This window comes from Aulostomus chinensis, chromosome 13 (assembly GCF_037954235.1).
Source record: "Aulostomus chinensis isolate RoL2024-O1b breed Wild chromosome 13, RoL_Achi_v1.0, whole genome shotgun sequence".
NCBI lineage: Eukaryota > Metazoa > Chordata > Actinopteri > Syngnathiformes > Aulostomidae > Aulostomus > Aulostomus chinensis.
Window position 1 is genome coordinate 19,344,361 of NC_141332.1, and position 25,925 is coordinate 19,370,285.

Below are 25,925 nucleotides of genomic sequence, written 5' to 3' on the forward strand. Positions count from 1 at the left end.
CAAGTTGAATGTATTCAGGTTTAAAGATATCGAATGGGGTTTTTAATTTGTTTTTCACAAACCAAACAACTAATTGATGAATCAAGACTGAAAACAGCAGATTAACTAATGATGAAATCTCATGTAATTAAACCAAAAAGTACGTGGACATTCACCCTATACACTCAAAAATAGAGGTCCCTTTTTGGGCCGTACCGTTCTGAAAGATTGCTTACCCTTCAGTTCTCTTTTCACCTTCTCTGTTTCTTCAAAAGTTTCATTTCTGGCCTCTTGAAGGACAAAATTGCATTTTTAGAGTAACAGATGCACCTTTGCGGACACATTCTTCAGTTAAGTTGTCAAAGCACGGCCTCTGGATCACATTTGAAAGATCTAACACCGATTTCACAAATCATGTTCCCCCATTTTTGTGCTTTGAAACCGTTAATTGACCCTTTGGTCCCTGATGATGGGGGTAATGTCATCCAGGAAAAACCCATTCGTCCCATCAAGATAGACTTGCTGGATCACTGGATAAAGGTGATCTCTCAAAACAACCGTGTGTTCATTTGCAGCAACTCTCCGGTCTAAAGCCTCATTCCCACTGGCCGAAAAAAAAGCTGACACCCACTGTAATGATGCAGGTCCGGCGCTTCCTGTGTGCGACACACATATGCAGCTCCATGAGCAACAAAATACCAAAGAAGCGATGAAAACCTGTTGCCTCCACCCATGAGTTCTGCGCTTTTTTTGCCATCTGGGACACAATTTCAACCTGTCTACCTTCAAATAGTTCAGTTAACGTTAAGTTTGAGAAAAGCAGACTAGAAGAAAAGATGTAAAATAGTAACCACTGAAGCGCCGTCATTTTCCCCCATGCTGCTTTTACTACAGCTACCAAAGGCTGTGATGCCTTCTTGCAATTCGATCAACTTTTCAAATCAAAAGTCACTTTAGTTTTGAAAAAGCTTTGTGCTCCTTTGCGCACAGCAGGAAAAGAATGAAAGGGGACAAGTGGTACCAAACCACGGTACTGCAAAGGAGGGTGGCTGGATCTGCTTTCTGTGGGGGTCAAGTATTCAGGCCTCGTTGTGGACACCGCTCATGCACTCGCCTACCTGTCCAGAATATAACGAAGGATGATTATTCCGACCGAGTCTTTTTTTTCTTACATCTCCGTTGACCAAATCCTGCGGTGCGTTTCTCTCACTGAACTCTCTGATCCCTCATCTTCGCATCTATCCAGCGTCATTTAGTTCGGCGCTATAATATTTCATATATCTCTGTGCAGAAATGGCCTTCTCAGCCACCTAAGGAAGAGTTTCTGTTTGTGCTTTCATATCACAACAATGCATGACAGTCACTTTCATCAGACGTGCACTGTCTTCCTCAACTTCCTGCCTTACTTTAGTGGCTGTTCATACTCAAAACACTTGCCAGTTGAGCATCTTTGTGAGTGTCGTTCCTGTCATTCCTGCCCCAGCACTGAACCTTCTTTCTGAGTCACTTTGATCCTCCTTTCTCACCCTGTTGAGCCAAACCCACCATCGGCTGGTCAGCTTAGCATTTCAACACACACACACCAGAGTTTTCCTGAACTGCTTAATTGTACTGCATCATCTGTGACATCATCTCTAAACACTGATGACAATTAGGTTTATTTTAGGAGTCTTGCATTTGTTGAGTTGCATCCGTTTTTAATCATGTTTCCAAGAGAACAAGGCATATGCCACTGTAAGGAAAGCATAGGTGCTCGCCGGCTCACTGTCAGACTGGACAGTAGAATAGAACACAGCCATCATTCGTGTTGACACCTGGAATTTTCCTTCCATGAAAAGCAGAGAAAAAGGTCCCTATCAGCTGTGACTCTGACTACCATCTATAAGCTACCTTCAAAAATCTTTTTGATGTATCATTATTAGGGTAAGAAATGCGTGTGTCCTTCAGGTTTTTGAGGCATGGTGAGGACGAGGTCACATGAAGATAGAACAGGTCACAACAGACTCTAAGTGAACCGTTTCACTGCCATCGACACCATGCAAAATATAGAAAACCACCAAAATTTTGACTTTTCAAAGTTAAAATATTTGCACCTCTCCTGGTACCGACAAGTTTTGTTGTGTTTTTGACACATGATTGGCAGACATGGCAACTTGGAAGCGAGCAGGAAAGTGCGTATTCCAAAAAAAGAACAGAATGAGAGTTCAAGGATTATGTTTACAATGACTGTCGTAAAAATCACAAACTACCACAACATTCGACGGAATCCATCCCTACAAAAACCCACAAAGTAAAATACGATGCTTATTTTAGTTCACTAAATTAAGCTAGGCTTGTCGAATGTTCATGTAAAGCTGAGTTGGACTCGGGTTTTAGACCCTGCTTTGAATTGAATTGGTATTTTATTTTGCTTTAGAGGAAAAGAGAGACAGAAACTAGACTTTAATACGGACTTGATTCCATCTGCCTGGTCTAACTTGGGCCATGTTGAGACTTGAAACTTAAGATGTTAGACTTGCTTCTGACTTACCTCCACCTCTATATATCTGTACAGAGAAATGACACGTTTCAGGTAGCTGTCGGATACAATAAAACTGCTTGACTAGCTTTAATCTAGATTAACTGCAGCCTATGTCTGCATTGATCAGCTTTAGTAAAAACTGGACAAGTTACAAGCAGAGATATTGACAGAGAAGCGTCCGCGTGTACTGAGCTCTCCCCCGTCAGCAGCTCCTGACTCCCCCCTGAACCTCTTTCAATCGTCCAGCCACTGTGAGAAATAAGAAATGCTTAACTGTTCTCTAAATTCAGCTTCAACAGACCAGCGGCTGGATTTGTCTTTGATTTAACACCTATCTTAACACGGCTATTTTACTGTGGAAACTTGATAGATTGTATTGTAAAGGTTTGCCTGGAAGTCTAACTGGCAAAAGAGGTTGTGGCAGTTAACACTGTCTGGAAGGTGTCATTTTCATAAGGACCACCATTTGGACTTTGATATCCTTTGTGCAAATGTCTTGTCGCCTGTTTGAACCCCCCCCCCCCCTCCACACACACACACACACACACACACACACACACACACCACTGAAGTCTCTCCTGTGGAGTAACACACGAGCAAGTCTGCATCATTCCTGTGACTCCAGCGAAGTCCCCTTCCATTAGACATCCAATAATCCTACCGAGCAGCCGTCTGTTTGTTATTCACCTGTAGGGCTTTACCCGGCGCTAGGACCCAGGGTGCGCGATTTTCATCTCCAGCTGCTGCAGACCGAAAGCTGGCAATAAGGGAAGATCGCGAGGACAAGCCAAAATTGCACACTGTATTCATTCTACTTCAAAATCACAGCCCGACCCCCCTCGGAAGCCTAACTGTGGTGGACAACAATAGCTTGTTGCGCTGTGTGCAGGCTTTGTGGCTGCAGACGGCTCGGAGCGCAAGGTAAGACGGTGCAATACCATGCGATTACTAATAACAAAGGCGTTACGGGCGAGCAGGGGGCATTGCACAACGCGATTGAGGGCGAGTAAAACTCTGCCAAACTTTGACCTGGATATCTGTATTTTCCAGTTGGCGATGTCTTGCGGGAGCCGCGGTAGTTGCGGCGATGCCTCGCTGTTATACCACGGCATTATGTGGGATCGTGTCACATGTATGGAGAACCAAGTTGTGTGTGTGTGTGTGTGTGTGTGTGTGTGTGTGTGTGTGAATGTGTGTGTGTGTGTGTGTGTGAGTGTGTGTGTCGAGATGACATAGTCCGCTGTCCATGCGTGTCTACCGTGGATGCGGCGGGCTATCCAAGCCCTGACACACCAACTATACGTGAAGTGGTGGATTTCAGTGTTCGGCTGATGGTAAGACATCATCTGGACGGTGCATCGGGCCAACCTGGCAAACATCACCCCTGACTGTTTCAGTCAGCGGCTGCCATCCTCCCCTCGCTTGTTGTGGAATAATTCATTACTTGTACCAAGATGGACGTATAATGCGCTTGATTTTTTTTACTCGCTCTGCGTTTCCGACCACGACGTATTTAAAACCGACCAGGTGAACTTAGACGGGACATCCTCGTCGCTGTGAACCATGGCGGCCTAAAAGAGGGTCGGCTGTCTCCAATGTGACCTGCAGATCGATGACCATCTCTGGCTACTTTCTTTTTGAGGACGTCGATTCTTCAAATAAAGGCCTTCGAAATAAATAACGTGTCTCCATCTGCTACAGCGCACCAGCACCACAACGAGACTTCTAATTACACGCATTACAAGTTTAAAAAAAAAAGAACTAAACACACACACACACACACACATACACACAAACACACAGCTTCAGACATCCGACGTGGAGCCAAACTCGTGTATAATTGGCCGGTCAGTACCGGGAAAGCTCCTGCGCGGTCGCTGGGGTCTCCGGGTTACCCTTCTCTCCCATGCGCACACACACACACACACACATCGTGATGTTGTGTCACCCCCCGCTTCGTGCTCACACGCGCCTCCCTTCGTTGTGTTTGTGTGTGTGTGTGTGTGTGTGTGTGTGTGTGTGTGTGTGTGTGTGTGTGTGTGTGTGTGGGAGGGGGGGGGGGTTCTCAATTTCATATTTGGCTATCTGTCAGCGTTTGTACGCAGCCATTACAGAGCGAATGGCGAAGGGCACGCCGGAGGCTCCCACACGCCGGCTCCCCTCCGCGATCACACTGCAGCGGAATAGTTTCAGCCCTCGGCGGATGGACGGGATCGGTCCGGTCTGGATCGTGGAGCTTGTAAACAAACAAACTCCTTTCTATTTTATTAGCGGTGGAATTTGAGCTGCTTTGAGGTGCGCGCACGGTTATTTCCTCACCACCGCAAGTGTTGAGAAAAGTAGGAAATTTGTTACCTTAGAGGAGCGGATGGCCGTGTGAACAGCAGGCCTGCTGCCTTCAAGAGGCAGGTACAAGTGGCCTGGCTACACCCGGTAGTCCGAACTGATGAGCCTGCATGAAAGGAAACGACACGTGCAGCTACGAAGTTTGAACTTTTACTTCTGCAAGATTTCGTCGTTACTCGCTCTCTATCAGAATATACCGACCCACGTGTCCATCTCAGCGGCTTTTTGTATTGTATTTATGGCAGAAGTTTTCGAAGTGTGTGTGTGTGTGTGTGGGGGGGGGGGGGGCCTCAGTGTATGGAGGTGAAAGAATATTAGTTGGTAATCCTCATCATGTAAAACAGCCTAAATTTGTACGAGTTAGTTAAAGTTATGAGTTATTTTGAGAGGATTTTCCTGTTCTCCTTCTTTTCAAACATTCAGAAACTACTAAATGAAAAGGGACAGACCATTTTCATTAAGTTTAGTAAAGCAGCAATATTAGGCTGTCTTAATTTACATAATAAAGATCCTATATAGGCATTCAGAAACCAGAACATAGTTATGTACCTATATAAAGAGGGGTAAGGGGGCCAAGGGGGGTCCACCATCTCAGACTATGAAAGCCCTATTTATGCACAGGAGAAATTCATAAATGTAAATGATGAGATGCTGCTAAAGATCGACGATCGTTACAAAGTTTTCAAAAGATATTTCGTCATTTTCATCACTGGACAGTTCCAGGAAGTGAATCAAGGGCCAGCCCCTGTTATAAACACTCTTTGTGGTTGTTTAGGGGCCCCGTGATCAGTGTGAGGTTTCGACTTGAGTTCCTAAATACGTGAAATTAACGCGACTGCAACACAGGATCAGGTGCTGTCTCGAAATGTGTGTGTGGAAAGGAGAGCATGTGGCTGGATGTAAGTCCTTTGTGCATCGTGCAACACCGCAACTTAGTGAAGAACCAGGTGACATCCCAAATAATGGCTTTGGTGCGGATTGATGGACAGAAGGACCACGGGAAAAGGTGGAAGTGTCTTTTTGAATTAATCCGACTGCTTTTTTGCAATTTCAGTGGTCGCACTCAGGGTGTTTTAGGCCCACAAACACGGTCTTGTTTGGGGCCGCAAAGATCCGAAGGCCGGCCCAGAGTGAGTCACCTCAGCCTGTGGTGTAGTGCTCTCCATCTATTCACTCAGTGCTAACCCAAGAGCCGCTTCAGAGTGTCCAGAGTGATTAAAAAAAAAGTTAAAGTGGAATTATTATATCACAAAGAAAAGGAAGTGTTACCTTCAGGGAAGGTTGCATCTCTCAAATCTCCATGGTTATAGAGCTGCCTCCTGGCTATAATTTCTGTAGGTGGAATTAATTTGTTTGCAAATGCTGTGTAAAGCATGTTTGAACTGGCAGCTTTGCCTTTAAAAGTCGTGATTTTGTGCAGAAATTCTTCGACGTAAAGACTTGGGAAGAACAATTTTTTTTAAAAGAATGTCCATTCCCAAGTAATCCCACTTTTCTGGAGCGAATTGTGTGAATTAATACAGTTACAATGTAGTTTTCCCTCACTTCATTGCAATTGAGGAGGTGTGTGAAATGAATAAGCGCATGTTTTGAATGTGTTGTCCTTAAATCCATGTTGAGTTGATGCGGTCAACGTGTCCTCACACCATCTGATCCTGTTCCCGGTCAACCTACAAGTAGGGCCGCGTATCGGACTGAAGTGCTTTGACACCGACCGAGGTACTTCAGTACTATCGAGGACCGAAAGATGCCTTGTCATTCAATTCCAAATGGAGTAAATCTCCAAGTTTGTGTGTAAATGATGCCGTAAAACTACTTTGACTGGAAAAATGCCAACTTACTGGAACATAAAACTAGCGAGCTAAAACAGACTCATTAAGTTCAACCACATTTTGGTGAAGTGGTTTATATTTTCACGTGTTTGGAGGAAAATAACACAAAGATTTAATGGGCAACGTGACTGTGGTTTTCTGTAAAAGCGATTTTAATCTCTGTTGTTCAGGAACAGGTATTAAAGTCAAGATTTATTTAAAAACATTAAAGGATAACTAGCTCTACCTGTAAGGAAACAGAAGCTAGAACGTCCACATATTGAGGTCATTCATTGCAACGATGGACTGCTTCGGCTCTGATTTTGAGTATTTTTAGGGAAGTGCAGGAAGAATGTGGGTTGCAGATGAATAAGTAAGCAAGTATTTGCTGCGATTTGTAATGCCACCTTTGGTTTACAGGTGAATGTGAAACACATTCTATTTCATAAGCGCAGAAAACACAATCGGGAGTTTTTGAAACAACTTGTGTCGCCTTGCAAGCAAGTGTTTTGTTCTGTTTTATTTTTTACTTCCAGGGCTTTTAATAAAGCTGAACTAATGGAGGTCGGCGCTGAAGGCCCCACAGTCACAGCTAAACCTCATTAGGCTCCAGTGAACTTAGACTCATGGCGGCAACATAAATTACCAATAATGATTTGAAATGCTGAGTGTAGTTCCCCTCTTCTCCCCGAGCCTGCACACACCAGCATGCAGCCTGCAACTACCTCTTCCTGTTAATTCTCCAGCTTCAGACCTCTCTCTCTCTCTCTCGCTCTCTTTCTCCCTCTCTTTGACATATTTTAGCAATTCAGCCTTGCAACCATCATCCTCTCCCCTGACTCTCTTTAATTGACCTGATGGCCACTGACTCGCACACACTCGCTCAGTAGTACTCGCAGCCTCATTCGGTTGAAAATGACAGTTTATTACTTCGTCACCCCCGATAAGCCTTTTCAGTTTAGCGCACCGTTACACTCTTTGGTCGCGATCCCCCTATTCCTCCTGAGCGACTGGAGCCCGCGATGCATGCCGGTACCTGCAGTCCTTACCCCTCCCAGCCTCGCCAGTCTCTAATCCTGGGCGTGGATAGCCGAGCACTACATCTCCCATGCTGAAACCGTGCACCCTGCTGCCCCTCTCTCTCTCCCACCAGACTGGAGATACGAAACGGACTGTCTTGACGACCCCCCCATACCCTCCCCTCCTCCCTCCCTCCCGCCCCCCGGACTTTTAGAACCGAAAACCGTCGAGATTAGTGAACAGCCACGGACGGCAGAGGCCAAAAGGCTGGACGCGGCCGGATCCGAGTCGTCCCCGTGCGACGTTCACATGCCGTCTGGATGAGCGGGTTGGTAACTGTTTGTGTCACTAGACATCTTTTATCTCGCCTGCTGGTGATATTTCGGAGACGGAGAGAGTCTGAAAGGGATTCGTGGGTCGGGGGGCTCGGTGGAAGCCTCTGAACTGGCTCAGTCAGTCCACCAAGGGGCCGATACGAGGGACGGCAGCGCTTCACGTTAGGTCGGCCGGGGATAAATAACAGTAGCCTGCCTCAACATGTAAACCACCGGGAGTAATGCGCGGAGACTCGGCTGCGCAGGGAGCCACCACCGCCGCCGCCGCTGCTGCTGCTGGTCAGTGGAGTTAAATATATTGTTTGCCCCCCTTTTCCGTGACAGTGGTGACCGCTCCAGCAACACAAGCCTGCGTAATAAGTTGGTATCCAGCTGCCCCCCCACCCCACCCCCTTCATTTGTAACTCAATGCTTCTGTGTTATCTGTAATTGATTGTTTAAAAAAAAACACACACACACAGGAAGACAGTAGTAGGCTGATGAAACTCGGAGTTCAGGAGTTTACTTGTGTTTGTCTCTCTCCCTCTCTCTTGTTTTCTGCGGTTTTGCATCCACTCATCAGGCGGGGATGTGACACATAGTGACCGGCCGAGCTCCGGTGATAGGAATAATGTCCCCTCCAAACATCTGTCCTCCTCCTCCAGCTCAACTCGTTGCAGGAGGAGAGAGTTTGACCGCCTCGGTAGCTCTCTCATCATTCTCGACATCTCCGGGAGTTTGTCCGCGGCTGCTCTGGAGATGTTCCGCGGTGCCCCAGCATGCATGCATGCGGCTCACTCTCAGATGTGACACCGTGCAGGACAGAGAGAGCTGACCGGCTTGGTATCATTTAGCTTCTTTGGAGGCTGTTTTTTTTCCCAGGCCTGACTTTGTCTCGTCTCAGCGGTGTTGCTCACGGCGTGTGTGCATACATTTACTGGCCTACATCAGAGCGGATGCATTCAAATGTTGTGGCGGAGCAGAGCGCGTATGATCGCGGCACAAAGACCAACTAGCTGTAAGCAAGTGTTCTCCGGTAATGAATGCAGAGCCTCCTCGCACCGAGCCCTATATATCTGCATCGCTGGATCCTTTTCAGTCCGCGATTCCAGCAGAGATGGTTTGTCAGTCATTATGTGTACCGTATTTGTTATGTTTGACTGACTCCAGGGTGAAACATGCCCCCCCCGCCCCAACCCCCCCATAAAGCTTTCACATATTTCTGCCCAGTCCCTTTTGTAGTCATCTCATTTGCTTGCAGATGCGCTCGTCTGCGCTCACCTCTACCTACATAGCAGGCGTGTATCCTTAGAGGAGATCATTTGAAATGTTAGTTCCCGCAAGACATCAAGATAGATATGCGGATTATTCCATTTTTCCCCTGCTGTGAAACGGTTTTTGTTGTTGTTGTTGTTTTTGTGAGTTTTCAGTAAAAGAAGCGGTGTTTGGAATTCCGTGTGTAATTTTATATCAGCCAGACAGCTTATTTGTCATCATAAATAATCCTCCAATTATATCTCTCAACATTCAGACAGTAAATTGCCTCTGAGGCTTGATCAGAGCCCAACACCTTGAGTCTACCTGGCACAGCTGATTGCCTCTAACAGACTGATTATGAGCAGGCCTATCGGGGGCAGCCTTGGTGGTCCAAGGGGTCACGGCTATGCAAAACATCCTGTTTGAAGTGACTGGAATCACTCAAAATAAACAGGCCAAAAAAAAACAAAAACCCAACCAAAACCCAGAGATCATCACCTTTTTTGTTCCCAATCCTTTAATGTTGAGTATTTGCTGATGCGGTGAGTCATCAAGTGTTTATCATTGCTTATATTTGTGTTAATTTTATCTCAATACATCTTCACAGGGCATAATTAGGCTACAGTGAGCCTACGCTAAAATCCGTGTAAATATGCTGACAGCAGTATAGCCCTGCTCAGAGGAAAGAAGTTGTATCACAGGTATCTGTTAATGGTTTGGTTAAATATTCTATAATAGAGGCTTTGCAACGATTGCTTATTTTAACTGATGATCAATCTGCTGATTAGTTGAGAAAATGTCAAAAGAACGTGAAAGATGATCACGAGGCCAAAGTGACGAGTTCTTGTTGCTGCTTTTGTCCATCAAACTGTCTCCCAGCCGAAAACTCTTGAACTTTCTGATAGAAATGACAAAAAAACAGTGCATCTTTATATTTAAGAGTCTGAAACCAGCAAATGTTTGGAATTGTTGCTTGGTAAGGCACAGTTAATCGATTATCACAATAGTTGATGATTAATTTCTTTCGTTCGACTAATGAATCGGTTGTTGCATCCCTCGTTTCTGCGGGGACATGAAAAGTCTTTGGTAATCAGAACCTCGGGGCTTGAAAGTCTTAAATTTAATGTAAAATGTGACTTTTGCCCTTAAATATGACTTTGATAGATCCTAAAAACCTAGAGGATTGTGTAGGCTACAGTGATCACCTATATCAGGTTTCCACTCTAACAATTCTTATGGAGATAAATCAGCACTGCTTCATAGCTTTTAGCTAATATGGCTGTGAAATAGGTCTTAAACTTTATTCACAGAGGTCTTAAATGTCTTAAATGTACCCTGCTGCAACCTGCGGGAACCCTGGAGTATCTTAAATGATTATCTGTGGACAGGAGTGTCAGTGTGTATCAGCTGTGGCAGAAAGGATTTGGAGGATTAAGAATACTTCTCTTCATGTCTAAACTGAACAAAGTAGTTGCAACCAACACTTTTACTTTACAGTGGCTGTGAAGCCGAACAGCAGACAATGTGAAGCAAGATCTGGTGGGCTTTTTAGTCACGTTGTCTCATTTCACTTGATGAAAGCCGATTTATAGCAAAGATAACTCACTTTCTGGATCAATCAAGCATTGGGAAATTGTGAGCATTCCTTTCCTGTAAACAAATGAAGCCAAAAGAAATGTCAGAACAGTTACTTTCCTCCGTTCCCCTCATTTCTCTGGTACCCTGAACTATCCCCCTGCTCAGAGGAAATTGTAACATAGCTGGCCTCCGAGGCAATCTCAGAGAAAGGAAGTTTTCAATTGCCCAATGTCGGTTACTCTGAATCAATTACTGTTGCGTAGAATAGATCCCAATTCCGTCATGACGGATCGAATGAAAGGGTTTTTTTTTTTTGTCTGTGTGTGTTATTGCAATGAGAGCAGAAATATCATTGTTTCCATTAAATGTTCTCCTTGTCTAATCTGCAGCATATCACTGTATTTCAAGAGAACCTCTCACCTGACGGTCTAGGCTACCCTGTGAGGCATGTTGTGGTAAAGAAACACCTATGCAGGTATTTTTGGTTTTTATTACAGTCAAGATTGCTAGGCCGGAGCATTCCTTTCTCATATCTCATTAACACTGGCCTCATGAATGTCTCTTATTACTCAGGTGGATCCTACACTAATGAATGTAGGGGATGGAGGCACGGTGAGCAGAGAGATCAGTGCTCCGAATAAAGTGTCTACTAGTATGGTGGGAAATCCCCCCCAGACGCTCCCCCCTGAGTTTAGAGGAGATGTTACCCTCAGTCAGCAAAACAAGACCACTCCAACAACAGACTGTAAGACAGCGAGAGCCTGCCCGGACGCTAGCAATTACAACCACAGCCCGGAGCTTTCTCCACCTCAACAGCTCAACAATGCAGCAATGTCAAGCTCAGCTCTCGCCAGCTCCGAGAAGAGAGCAGACAAAAGGGCAGAGGTGCCTAAACTCAAGGCTGATGGTGCGGGGGTCTTCCCCTCTCCTCAGTGGTCAAGTGGTGTAAAAGTCAACCGGGAAGACTCACTCAGTCCCTGTCACAGCAATGTGACATCCAGCAAGAAATCACATACACAAACACAATCTGCGCCACCTGGTTTTCAGTGCTCCATGTTTAAACCAGCCCAGCCTGTTGCCTTCCTCCCTTCCACCAATTTTTCCTCTCCACTTTGTAAAATCACTCTTCCACCAGCATTGGGTCAGATTGCAGCATTGAGAGAAGCCACCACCAATCAGTTTCAGAAAGAAATTCAGCCTCAAAGCTCAGGTGTTGGGGGGACACCTCTCATGCGGACCTATCCTTACCCGTTCTCCGTGGCCCGAACTCCGGCTTCAGAGAAAAAGGGATCCACTTCAAAAGTCAAATCTAACCATTCATCCAGTAAGATTGCCAAATCTGTAGGAGAGCATAAATCCTTGGCGTCAGTGGTAGCCTCACCAGCGATTGCCCTACCGCTTCAGCACCCATCATTAACTTCTGCCACACCCACCCGCTACACGTTGTCTCCAACTGCTGCCATTTGCTGTGGCTCTGCACTCGCCAGCATCACCTCCCAGAGCCGACTGCTGAACCATGTTGAGAAGGGGATCAGCTTAGACAAGACAGCCATGGGCTCTTTGAAAGCAATGCCCCCCTCTTCTTCGGAGGACCGTAGAATTGCTTGCTCGGTGGAGCCGAGGGATGTACCGCTGGATTTATCTGCTAAATCGAAACGTCCGAAATGCATAAATGACCCTCCAGCTTCTGCAATGGAGCCTCATAATAATGAGTCAAATCCAAGAGATTTTCTGAACTCAAAGAGGACTCATTCATCAACTTATAGTTCAGCTGTGCAATATCCTATTTTACCCAGTACACACAGAAATGGATCTCATCAGAAGCAATTAAATAGGCCTCAGAATCACCAGGTCACAGACCCGAAGCCATCTTGGGGCAAAGGATCGTCACAAGACCCCATTAAGAATATTCCTGGAACGTATGTAGGTGTGGCGAGCCCCATACTGGCCTCTACCCTTCGAGGCAAAGATGGAAAAGGGACTTTTGCTGATGAATTTCAGAGTTTTGCTAAGCAGGAGTTTATATCTATTATTGACCAAGGAGAGCATCTGGCCTCTGCAGGAAAAAAGTCATCCTGTGTGATGAAGAGTAACGAACATTCTCATAGTGTCAAACATGTTAAAAACACCAGCACAACCATAACTAAGAACTGTCCCTCTAAAGTAGCCCTAATGACTGCCCTATCGAGCCCTGCCAATACGCATCAGAAATCTGGAAAGATGCCGTATTCTACCACTGTTGTGAATCCAGCATGGCAACAGCCGTCTCATTTCCCCCACCAAGCATCCTCCGCTCAGAGAAAACTCTCACCAGGTTCCCCAAAGACAAAGGGCAGCATAACTGCAGAGGGTTCCAAGTTTCAGAGTGCCCACCAGAGCCCGTCCAAAACTGTGGATGATAAGTGGGACAGAATGTCCCCCCTCTCGAACCTTGCATCCATTGTAAAACAGCAGACACTTGAAACACCACCAGCAGCAGGCGAGGGGAATACTCCACCTTTACCTGTTGCTTCAAGAAAAGGTGACGTTCTGAATCTTCTCACAGGGAGCCAAGACGCCCAATCCAAACATGTGTCTAGTTTTGAATACCAAGCATTCTGGCCCGTGGAGAAGCTGCCTGCTGCGCCATCTCAAGAGGATTCACCTCAAGCTATGAAGAGACTTGAAAAGGCAAACACCACTGAGACTGTGGAGAATAACACAGAGACACATGCCAGTCAGGGAGAACTCGTGGGACTACAAGCAAAGCAAGGCTCCTCAAAGCCCACGAGCCAGACTCATATCTTCGGGACCAGTGCAGCAACAAATGGGAACAGGATGGAAAGCAAACTGGCCCAGGTGCTAGAGGGAGAGATGCCGAAGAAAGAGAGCGGGCCATCGGACAGTCCTCCCAGTGATAAATTTGAGGGTAGTTGCATAGTTGCATCTCTCCTAACAGGCCAGTGTCCAGTGGCAGGTGACAAATTTGAGAAGAAGACAAACGGAACCAAAGAGGAGTCGCCAACCAAAGCAAAAGCTGCAGCCATTAAACAAAAGAAAACCAGTCCTAAGAAGCCAACGCAAGAGACGTCACCACCGGATCCATCGAAGAAGGCAGCAGGAAAGAAAAAGCAAGACAAGGATGGTTCGCCAGCCAAAGTGTCCTGCCAGAAGAAGGTATGTCTGGCGTTGATGTTAAGTCTGTTAATGCCTATAATTTCTATCATACTCATTTCTTCTCAATTATATGCGCTCACAGACATCTGTAGACCATGTGTAGTACCTCAACTTATACTTTCCGGAGTGTATGTTCCACATGTGTGTCCAGCAGATCAGTGTTTAGTGAGAACAGCTGCACTAGTTGTTTTAAACTTGACACTCTGTCCTGCATCCGTTCGCGAGTGAGTCGATGGCGACAGTAGATCATGTGATTGAGGAGGCAGAACGGAGGAAAATGTTTAAAAAAAAATACGTCACTGATACCATGTTTAACACGTTTAAACAGCTGCCTGAATCCACCTATGACAGCTCCTCTGACGACAGACACGCTTGTGGGTTTGGACCATATTCAGCATGTACTTATATATGTTCAGTCAGTGATGAAGAAATCTTCTGGTGCATGTGCTTTTGGTTCCCTTGTTTCTGGACGACTCTGCACGGTCACAATAAATTGCCCAGCACGCAACGTTTGCACAGACTTTCCTCGTACAGCCTCGGATGATGAAATTTGCTGACACGAACCGTCGCGTACTTGATGTCAATCAGTATATTGCACGTATAGAGATGCTTTCCTGTCTTGTCCTGCTCTCCATCGCCATGAAAGCTTTGTGATCTGAGGCATCCAGACCTGCGCGCTCACTTTGTCCTTGATGTGTTTCAGCAGAAGAAACAAAAAGCCCCTGTGCTCGAGCAAAGTCTATCAACTAGAAAACTTTCCCAACAGAGGAAAGAGACAATTCCAAGGGACAAAAGGAGTCCTAACCAGGTTGAAGAATCGGCCCTCAACAAACAAGGTATATTCAGTTTCCTAAAATCCAATAGCATTTACTTACCTTCAGGGCTCTTTATCTGTAGCTCAAATGTAATTATGCTGTGTGTCAGACCTTTTATTGAGCTTACAGAAAGGTTACTGAGTGTATCTCAAAAGTTTTAGCTGCTCAGATAAGTACCTTTAGTCATTAGGTAGGTTCTGCGCATTAAACAGACGGAGACTGTCTCACTTACACCTGTATGCGTACAGTAACAGTCACATGTGATTTAATCAGTTCCAGATAGCGGCAGCAGCCCTCAGAGTGAAGAGACTCCCATCGCTTTGAACAGTAAGGAGACAGAAGCTACAGAGAGCTCCTTCCCTAGACTAAGGAGGGGGCGACGGCGAGCTGATGAGGCCAGACTTGACCTATGGGGCTTCGCAACACCGTCTCCTCCACCACCACCACCCCCTCAAATGCCACCACCCTCGACTCCCCCCTCACCCCCCTTGACCCCCACGCAACCTGCGCGCCGTCCAAGAGGGAGACCTCGCTCAAACCCATTGCCAGAGCGGGTTCATCAGGGCAAGAGCAAAACAGCGAGCGCGGAGGGTGACAACCCCTCTCTCAAGAAACGCCGACGCTGCTGTAGTAAAAAGTATCAGACAGGGGAGTACATCACTGAGAAAGACAAGATGGAAGATGGAGAGCATCTTGAAGAATCAGACTCCCTGAGACAGGACAGCGACACTGCAGCTGGTATGTAGTTTAGAGTGCAGCAGCTTCATAGTCATTTCGTGGGATTTTTTGAAAATTCATTCAAGGCCTTTAAATGGAAGTGTGATTATTTTGCTTATCTAGTAATAATGATAACTCCCGATTAAGTAAACACACCAATAATGAGCTGACAGCCGCCTCAAATATAAGCCTGCTTGTTTGTTTCATGCCGTTACACAATGATCACTTTGTGCCAGCAGACCAGACAATTGCATTATTTCTAACATTTCATCAAATGTGACTCATCAGTCTTTTAAAAAGCTAAATGGTGAATGAATCTCCTCAGACAACAGAGCTCCACCGGACAATGATTGCACCTTCATCCGTACAAATGTTAGTCAGATGATGTGAAGAAGTACTAGATTTAAAATATTTTCATCTTGCTAAACCCGGTAGTGCGTCATCCTTGTGTTATTTTATGCAGCCAAATGATCAAATATTAGAGTTGTGTAGTCAGATGCAATTTACTTTGAACTCATCAGTTGGATAAAAAAAAAAAAAATGCTCTGGCACAATTATATAAATTAAAACACTAAATTGCAGTGGAGAGATCAGATTTTGTCGATACATGAGCATGAAGATCCTGCGCATCTCTAACAGGAAACATATTCTATTCAAATTGGATCAGATTTAGACACGGGAGCAGGAGCAGAAGGAAGGAACAAAGCTTTCAAATGAGGGGAAATATTGGTTTTACTGAAGAACCATCTTTGGCCGTGCAGCAGCGTCGGTGTTTGGTGCCCGAATCATATCAGGAAAGCTGCGGTATCTTCCACAGCACTGAAGAAGAATGGTGTTTTACGGTGTATCATCACTCCGGTTAAGATCTGATCAATTTTAGCAAATTTGAACGAAAACGCTTTATCAGGCTTAGGGTTGCTCGTGCATGTGCAACATTGATCGTACTCACTCAGCCTGAGTTATGTATTGAGAGATCAGTTGTTTGGGGGCGTGGAGCGGTTCTCCCCATTACAACTCAGCGTACCATTAAAGTGATGTGTAAGGTTAAATTTAGGTTAGTAAAGTAAGTGGTTTTTTTTTTTTTACATAAAATTCAGTTTCAGGCACAATTAAGCCCTGATAATATAATCAAGTTTTACTAAAAAATATAAAGTATCTGTTCAGACAATTCATGAAAAGATTCAACTCAGACTCAGCTATGCAGCCTCAGCAATTGAAATCTAAATTAAAAAATACATGTTGATATTCAATTGCGTGAATTTATAAAAAGGTTAAATGGGAGAAAAATAACACCCAACCGGGAGATTACTGGAAAGAAAAGGTTGATGTTTATTGAAATTACAGTATAAGTAAGGTCACATGTGACAAATACAAGAAAGAGCTTGAAGATAGCAGTCTCTGTGTTTCACATCTTATTTTCTAGTGCGATTATTCATGTGTCCTATCAACAATAAGGTCAAATCCCAATAACATTGCCTGAAGATGGATCCTTTGTGAGATCAGGAAATAAAAGAAACTGCAGATTGTTCTTTTTTTTTCTTTTTTCTTTTTATTCGAAACCTTTGAGCATAACCTCCTAACTGTCATTGCAGACTCACGGACAGGTCCGTGCCCCAGTCCCACTGCCTCCAGTCCCGAGCCCCCTCCTCGGAGACCCGCCTTCACTCGCTCAGGGTCAGTCCGCTACCAGGATAGCGAGGTGTCCCCGGAGTCTAACGACAAACCTTCAGGGAAGAGGAAGTTCAAAAGCAAACACTTATGCGACAGTGATGAGCCGAAGGTAAGACGCTTGCTGATGTTGACGGTTGGCACATTTAAAATATTACGGAGTCTGCAGGAGGAAGGTTGAGTGTTGTACGAATATATTAGCTTACAGTGCCCCCCTGTGGCTGCATATGTGTGTGATTTTTAATGACGGCAGCTGATTCTGTCACCAGACCCCCTTGACAAATGGAACTTACCGCCCTAATTTTAAGATTCCACATCAATTATCAATAATTTTCCATTTTAGGTGAAGACCAAACGTAGCAGCTCAGGCAAGCGTGGTGCTTCACTTCCTCTGGATGACGACGGCGCTGACGCAAATCGAGCGGACAGCCCTCCACCCACTCCGAAAAGTTTTCCATCATCTCCATCCAACAAGAGGAGCTCATCAGGAAAAAGCAGTGGGTCAGAGTCTCCACCCAAAAGGCCTGTTCCTCCAGAGGTTCGTCGGCTGATTGTCAATAAAAACGCTGGAGAGACCTTGCTGCAGAGGGCTGCCCGCTTGGGCTATCAGGTAAATCTCACATGGTCACCCAAACTGGAAATGCAACTCAACTATTTAACTATTTGAACCCCATGTTACTCTCATACATTTGTCTGACAGGATGTAGTTCAGTACTGTCTTGAAAAGGACATCAGGGAGGTCAACCGGCGGGACAACGCCGGCTACACGGCTCTCCACGAGGCGTCTTCTCGAGGCTGGACACAGATTGTCCAGATGCTGCTGAAACACGGTGCAGATGTCAACTGTAGCGCCCAGGATGGAACGCGGTGAGGCTTCACGGTGCACTGATGAAAGCTGCCTTTATCAAAGATCAGTGATAGCTTCACCGCCCTGTCCACCTTTCACTGATATAAACCGCTGCAGAGAAACTCACTGTATTTTACTGCTCTCTTTTTTGTTCAAATTTTGCATGTGTGTGTTTTGTGTGTTCACTCCAGGCCCCTTCATGATGCGGTGGCGAGTGATAACCTACCCATAGTCTGGCTACTCCTCAACCACGGAGCTGACCCGACGCTGGCCACCTACTCTGGACACACGCCAGTCAAACTAGCACACAGCTCCAGTATGAAGACCTTCCTCACAGGTCAGTGCTGCCACATGTTTACTATAAACCTCCTTTTCATTTCTTTTATCATCGTCCTATTCACTTGATTTCTTGAATTAATGGTGAACCACTCCCCACATCTGACACCCAAATCTACTCAAATCTGGCTTTGCTGGTGTTTCGACCGGCGCTGCTGCCTAACGCTGTGCTACGTCACTTTACATTGATTTTCCAGTGGTCCATCTTGGTCACTGGGACACTTGGTGACCCGTTTCGAGTGCTCACCCTCCCGGTTCAGTCAATAAAAGAAACATTTCTGAAGTTCTAAGGAGTTGATGTTGCGAGTCGGTTATTGATTAAGTGATTGATTGAAGGACACACTGTCACAGACACTTAACTAACAAGTCTGTTGTTGCTGTTCCTCTCTTTAACACTCAACATTGTTATTCCTGTTAAAACTGCTCTGCTTATGAGCAAATGCCTCTAGCATGACCCCTGTCATGATCTAACTCTAAAGTCAAAATGTAAATGCATTTTTAGTCTTTTTAATTTAAAAAAAGAAAGCAGTACGGGTGAATATTTTTGTCTTGAAAACGGTGTTAAAAGATGATAGAAATCTCAAATTGCAGTAAAAGCTCTTAATAATGAGCCTCATTCATGAATAGTTCTTCACCCTCAATTTAGTCTTACAGACATGAAGCAAAGCCTGGTGGCGACGTGTAATTCCTCCCTCTTACATCTATTGGGACGCACCTGTTTGAAGGCCTCAGTGATTGCCAGTTATAAGGATACAGTAGGTGGAGAGAGTAGAGGAGGTACTTCCTGTCTTGTGACAATAGATTGAGGGTTTAAAAAATCCCGTCGTGCGTAAGAAATCTGTTTTGGAAGAACATTTCTTGAATGAGGCCCGGTGTTCTCACCTTGTGGCTAATGATGGATTGATAGAACAAGTCTCTTGTTTCCTTTTTCGTTGAAACATTTGCTCTGTGTGATCAAAGTTCTGTGTTACAGCCTCTCATTTTCATTCACAGGTAAACACAGGTAGCTAGCTGAAACACCCTTTTTTCACTGTGCCATGTCAGAGAAACAAAATGAAGAGTTTGTCATTTCTTCCTCTTCACTTTTAGGCAACTGTAAAAGTCTTTTTCACCTCAGAGATTTTGTAAAGTGTTGACAAGCATCCCCGGTCTCGTCCTCATATTTTCACAAGTGCACACAGAATGCAGTCTGTAGTCATGCTATGCAGACACAGCTCAGATCAAAATTCAACTCGTGACTCTCAATGTGTCTCCCAGAATATTTCACAGACCTGGAGGGCCGCAGTGATCAGGACCCTAGTTTACCGTGGGACTTCTACAGCAGCTCTTTGTTTGGTAAGAAAACGTTCTATTCGTATCTGTCTTCTGTTTATTGGCCGCTCAAATGTTCTATTTCAGTTAACAATGTGGCAGATTCCTCCACAATCTGTGAGGAAGACGTGTGGAGGCCTGCTGGAGCGCTGACCGGTTAGACTGGGCCAGTGGAGGGTCTTGTGCACCAGCAGTAGCGTTGTAAACAGCCACAGGGCGTCAGTTATCTGGTGGAGGGAGTAAAGGATTATAGTTGCACGGGAGAGCAGAGGGAGGGGTGGAGGGAGTGAGATGGGAGAGCAGAGGGAGGGGTGGAGAGAGTGAGATGGGAGAGCAGAGGGAGGGGTGGAGAGTGTGGGCTGAATCTTTTTAATAAATCGGAACGACGTAGCAAAACATGAAGGTAATTTAAAGCGACTAAAGAAACCTTTTTCCTCATCCAGCCCCTCATTAGAGGATAAATGACATCATTATTACCTTTCATTGTTTAAGAGGCTCCTAAACCTAAACACTTATCATTACAGCACCAATCAGCTGATCAGTTTATCGCCACTTCTCCTCGTCATCATGCAGTTAATGTTTTAAATGATAATTGTTCCGTCAGAATTCATTCGGTGATCACTAATTCTGTTTTTTGTTTTACTTTCTCTCTGACATTTTTATTAAAGTTGTCAAATTTTCAACAAAACTAGTATTAATTTATTTAACTGGAGTTGCATGTGTCTGTAAAATCTGTAAGCTTTCATAAAAAGATGAATCAGTGCTTATCGTTTTATTGGTGTAATATGAGACAGTCACATCATCCATCTGGTGTTGGATGCCATTGTGCCGTTAATATATGAGAAATAACCTCAACAGATACCATCAGATCAGACACGGCGCTTCAGATATTCTGGTTGGTGTGAAGAGACTGCCCACTAGAGGGCAACCAAACACAGCAGGCCGTCCTCTCACCTCGGTGAACTTCTCTTCTCAGAGGTGGACCAGGAGCCGTGCTGGGACTTCTTGCTGTGTGAGCAGAATCAGGAGCAGGAGAAGAGCGAGTCCGGAAACACTGAAGGGGACTCGGACAAAGACTGCCTTCTGTTCGAGTTCTCTTCCGAGCCTCTTCTACCCTGCTATCATGTTCAGGTGTCATTAGCGCAGGGGTGAGTACAATGTGTGAAACCAGGAATATCATCCAGCAAATATTTGGACATTTCATTAAGATGAATTCCTGCTGAATAAATCCTGCACTTGACTCGTGAGTTACAGGTCATGTAAGTAGATCAGATCTTGTCTGAATGTGAACGAATTCAGCATCTTAAGTCGGGTGCATGAGTTTCACTCATGTCAAACAGGCTATGAGGCTGAGTCTTTCTGAACTTGGTGGAGGGGTGCAGCATGGACCGAGGAAGAACCCATTCCATTTGGGGGCAGATCCTTTAAACTTAGGAAAACATGGCATTGTATTCTGTCGGGTTTGGCGGTGGAGGTCTCAGTGGAGTTACGCGCTCTCCAAGTCCCTTCTAATCTTGCTGTGATTTTCTGCGTCTGAATGAATATGCAAAGATATATGCAATAATTAACATCAGTAATAATTAACTGGAACAACTGTGAATAATTGAAGCAGCAAGGGGGGGGGGGGGCCTTAAAGTTTTGCTGTCCTCCTGAGGTCACAGCTCATGACTGCAGTGGTTTTTCTCAGTAAACTTTAAAGGTCAAATTTCATCTGAGAGAAACTTTTCTAAACCCTTCGTCTTACCAGCTGTTTTCCCACAAACCCACACACCGCACACAAAATGATTTACATGCTCGTCAGATTGTCTCTCACGCCATATTAGCATCAAGTAAAATGGATCTCGAGGGTGAGCAAAACATATTCATTTTAAGTATGCATGTGTTTTTAATTAAAAAATTATGTAAGAGTAGCAATATGACGCTTGAAAATATCAAGTCTGGTTCTAGACTGTCAGTCTGTCGACGTGGCTGAAGTTAACTGAGGCCGCGCCGACAGACGCTCTTCTCGTCACGTACAATAAGAACTTTTGTTCCTCGCCCTAAACCCTAGTTAACATCAGTGATTCTCTCCTGCAGCTTTTGCAACTGGTTCCTCTTGACGGACGTCCTCAAGCGTCTGAAGATGTCATCGCGGATCTTTCGGGCGCGGTACCCTCACCTGGAGGTGGTTAGCCTGTCGCGCGCCGAGCTCTGCAGGCAGGTGTTCGTCAGCCAGGTGAGCTCAACTTTGGCTTCACCCTACAAAGGCAAAAATAAGGAAGAGGAGGAGGATGAAGAAGAAGATGAGGGACTAGTTGATCTGGTGCGTTGTGTACCAGAACTCCAGAGACTACTGGGCTCCTCCATTCACATCCTACATGAGGATGAGGAAGAGGAGGAGGAGGTAGAGACGCACACAGGGAGGCCATGCGCACGATAGCCTCCACCGTCAAACTGGTTCAAGTGTGCGCCGCCCTGCAAGAAGCAGCTCAGAGGAAACGTCTCCGTCCGTTGTAGTGAGGGGGGTCATGGGTGTAAGCTCCAGCTTCAGCAACGACTTGACACTCCACCTCTAACCTTTGACCTCAGATAGAAGGAGATTAAGTGATCACAGTGACACCACCTCAGAGACCTGCACATGGGAGTGGTCAATGCTGAGAAGCAGCTTTCAGGTTCCTAACCATAGGTATATTTGAATAACTATTGAGCAACCTTTTTTAATGACTATGTATGTACATGCTAGTGTATATGTATATCTTGCCATCAGGGTTAACACATTTGGTTCTATAAATGTATTCTTGTGGCAAGGGATGGTTTATGTTTAGGACTTTTTTTCTTTTTTTTTTGAGTTTGTTCCCGAGGGAAAGCGATATTTTTTCGATGGGAGATAATCCGAGGATTTTAACTCGGTGAACTCTTGTGTCAGGCTAAGATGCCCAAGGCCAGCAAACCAGAGTCGGGGACAGTTTCTTTGTCAACTTGGGAGACCGGCGAAGACCAGACCTGCAGCACAATATTCAAACACACCCACCCGGCCAGCTCAAAGCCTCATTTACCAATCTTTCATTTTCACTTGATCACCCTGAGAGTGGGTTTTACTCCACATTTTACACTGTGTGAAATAACCGGGGTTATATTTGGACACACACACACGCACACACACACACACTCATGTTCTCCGCTCCCAAGGTTGCCACCTGAGCTGACCAAAAGTCCTGTGGATCTCTCTCAGAGGAAAAAGTCGCACCATCTCTGGCGTCCAGAGCCTGCTCCCATGTTTCGAGGAACTAAACTTCCTCGTAACTGCAGCCATGACTGTCCCCACGTCCCCAGATCCCAGAGTGCTTTGTGTTGCAGTGTTTTATTTACACTGTTTGTTGTGCTTAATTTAATAGTCATTAATATATTTGACCTCTTGTGCATCTGACAAGCCTATCTATGAGATAAAAAAAACAGTTGCTTTGTATGGTTGGTGCTTCATTTGGAATTGTACTTATTAGAATCCCTTTAATCTGAGATTTCCCTCCCCCTCCCATTCAAAAAAACAGTATTTCAAAAAAAAGCAAGAGTACAGTTTTATTGTACTGGTGCTATGATAGATTTTGTGTTGACAATCAATGAAGTTTTGGTTTGAAATCACAAACTAATAAAAGATATTTAAGAAGAAGAAGAGACTTAAAGGTGTAAAGAAAGTATAGTTTAGTTAAAGAAAACGGGATACAACAAGACAGAGCAGCGTGTGAGATCTTGAAAGAGCCTTTTATTTGATTCTTTTATAAGAAATCAACAAGAATAAAGCATGATTGTGGATCATAGTTTGGAGCTCTTTGTTGTGTCAATATAGGCTGAAACAAAAATTTACGTCATCAAAAATAAAAGGATAATGAAGACGTCAGAGTTGTGAAAAAGGTTTTTTCCAGGGATCATCCTAGTTAGCTGCCTGTAGCTTTTCTACAGCTATTGTTGAGAAACAAATGTACAGAGGTCAACGCTGGGCGACGGCTGACCACCGAGGTTCTTACAGTCATGGAATACCCAGGAAAAATCACGGAATTTGATATGAGCAATTTCCAGATCAGAAAACATGTTTTGAAAAAGAAATAAAACGGGACGTTTTTTTGGGAAAATATGCTTCACAACTACCTTCCCCTCTGAGGATACGTGGCTTTAATTGAGGATTTACTTCAGTACATGTTTGTGTTGTATCAGAACACCCAGCTTGTCACATTCTGTTTTTCATGTGTTTCAGATCATGTGTTGGCTTGAAAATTTTCTTCAAAGGTGTAAAAAAAAAAAAAAAAAGTTACGGAAAAATTCATGGAAATTTATAGGTTGAAATATGAGTGTGAAAATGCAAAAGAGATGAAACTTGGAAAAAAAAAATTGCAACATAATGTTTCATGTAATTTGATTTAATCCATGTAGTTGAAAGGGATTCTAACCAGTATTGTTCTGGAAGATCTGGAAGGATACCCAGTTCCTGTATGTCTGTGTAAAAGCAGTGTTGGACGGTCACCTGCTGAAATGTTATTCGGACAATATTTCAGTACAGGAAGGTCAAAATCTACAATCGCTGTCAGAAAAAGGACCGTTCACTAAGGACCACACATATTATAAGCCTGCAAAGCCTCAGGCTCTCCTTCCGAGTAACCGCAGGACCGCTTCCTTCTGGAAACTCAAGACAGGAAGAGATCTGGCAGGGCAAAGCTGTAGCTCACAGGATAACAGCTCCAAGCAGCTTATCGTGTCCAAGCCAGCAACTGTGCAGCCCCGGAGTGGAAGGAAGGTTCCGCAGGTCCAGCGGCAGCATAGAAGATGCCGGTAAAATGGCAAAATAATAAAAAGGGCTTTATCAATCGATGTAAAAGTATGGATCAGTTGTGCGATAGATTGTGTGTCTAAGTATCATGGGACAAGAACAAACTGTCGATAAGGAATAATTCTGACACTGTTATATAACTTGCATTGTCATGAGCTTGAGTCTTTCACCCTGAATGTGATTCTTGATTATCGTCAAGGTCAAGAACAAACTATCAAACTCAGAAATAGAAACACAGACCTACATTGTGTTTTTAGCTTTTATTTTATCCACTAGAGGGAACCATTGACAAAGACTTGCTACTTCCTGGTTCATATCTGCTTCCTGCCTCTCAGGGTGACTGATCTCAGTAATAAGAAGTTCATAAGTTACTGCACTGCCCCCCTGGTGTCATTTCAATTTCACGTGTTTTCTAAGATAAAGATACACTTGTCAGCATGTATAAGACAGTATGAGCCACCTGTTAAAGTATCTCAGCTCCTTTAGAGCTTTAAAGGAGCTTTTAAACACATTCAGAACTAGAGGAGCGCTCGAGAGAGAACAAAGCTCTGCCAAGGCCAGTAGCCTCTCGAATCAAAATAGACGCTAAACCTGACATATTCGTGAACATCATGACTGTAACCAGAGTTTTCTCACAGAATAATTCATGAGAAATAAATGACAATGTCCTAAATGTAAAAGTGGTTCCTTGGCTCGTGCTCCACCCCTCTACCAAGTTTCACGCCAGCTGGTAATCCTGCTGACACCAAAGCTAACGAACAATAGTAATGAAAACAAAGTGTCCTCGGCAGCAGTAATCACAAGCCATCCACAGAGCAACTATCACTCGGGCGACATTGCTTCCAGATCATCATGGAGCCTCCTGCAGAGTAGAAATTGAAGCAAACAGCAGGACAAGGCATCATGTGAGACGTGTTACGGCCTCTGTTCAGCTTGTTCTTGTGGCCCATTACAGTAATGGACCAGTGAGAGGAAGCTGTTAAGATGAAAAGTGCTGTTAAATTACACTCCCTGACGCACAAACTTCTGTGTCTGTCTGTCATTTTAGAGCTGTATTAAGTTAATCATATAATAGTTGTAAATCCTGAACTGACTACATCTTAAAACCTGGATAAAACGCAAAGTAAAACATAAACTGAGGTGCAAATAACAGAAACATATGGGTTTCTGTTTGCCGTCACAGTGTGGATGCGAGTCGCTAAGACGTTGCATTGTACAGAGACGTGACATACCAGCCGTCGCCCCTCACATGGCCTCACGGTACAGATGGTCCCCACTCATGTAACCTGCGCTTTCCCCATGAGGTTACTCCAGTTCAGTCACTGCCCTTTATCTTCAGGCTGTGATAACATGAGGGTGGCTGCAGCCAGATTTTAGCATGTTTGTGCAGATTTATGTATTCAAGACATCCTTTTGTCGGCTGGATTATTTTACCTCTGTTTTTAATATAA

At 44.7% G+C, this 25,925-nt stretch overlaps 1 protein-coding gene across 5 annotated transcripts; it reads left to right on the forward strand.

Moving 5' to 3' along the window:
• The first annotated feature begins 3,280 nt into the window (after nt 1-3,280).
• On the forward strand, nt 3,281-25,345 carry bcorl1 (BCL6 corepressor-like 1). 5 transcript variants are annotated; one of them, XM_086221939.1, is made up of 12 exons: nt 3,281-3,421; nt 11,216-11,301; nt 11,400-13,982; nt 14,686-14,818; nt 15,071-15,535; nt 17,107-17,294; nt 17,526-17,792; nt 17,883-18,049; nt 18,221-18,366; nt 19,623-19,700; nt 20,653-20,824; nt 21,753-25,345. In XM_086221939.1, the coding sequence occupies exons 2-12, from the start codon at nt 11,296-11,298 to the stop codon at nt 22,093-22,095; spliced, it is 4,548 nt and encodes a 1,515-aa protein (XP_086078065.1). In that variant the 5' UTR covers nt 3,281-3,421; nt 11,216-11,295; the 3' UTR covers nt 22,096-25,345. The 5 variants fall into 5 exon arrangements, with proteins under 5 accessions (XP_086078065.1, XP_086078064.1, XP_086078068.1 ...); XM_086221938.1 differs by lacking the exon at nt 3,281-3,421 and adding an exon at nt 7,870-8,005; XM_086221942.1 differs by lacking the exon at nt 3,281-3,421 and adding an exon at nt 7,870-8,005 and having other exon boundaries at nt 14,689-14,818.
• The last annotated feature ends 580 nt before the right edge of the window (nt 25,346-25,925 follow it).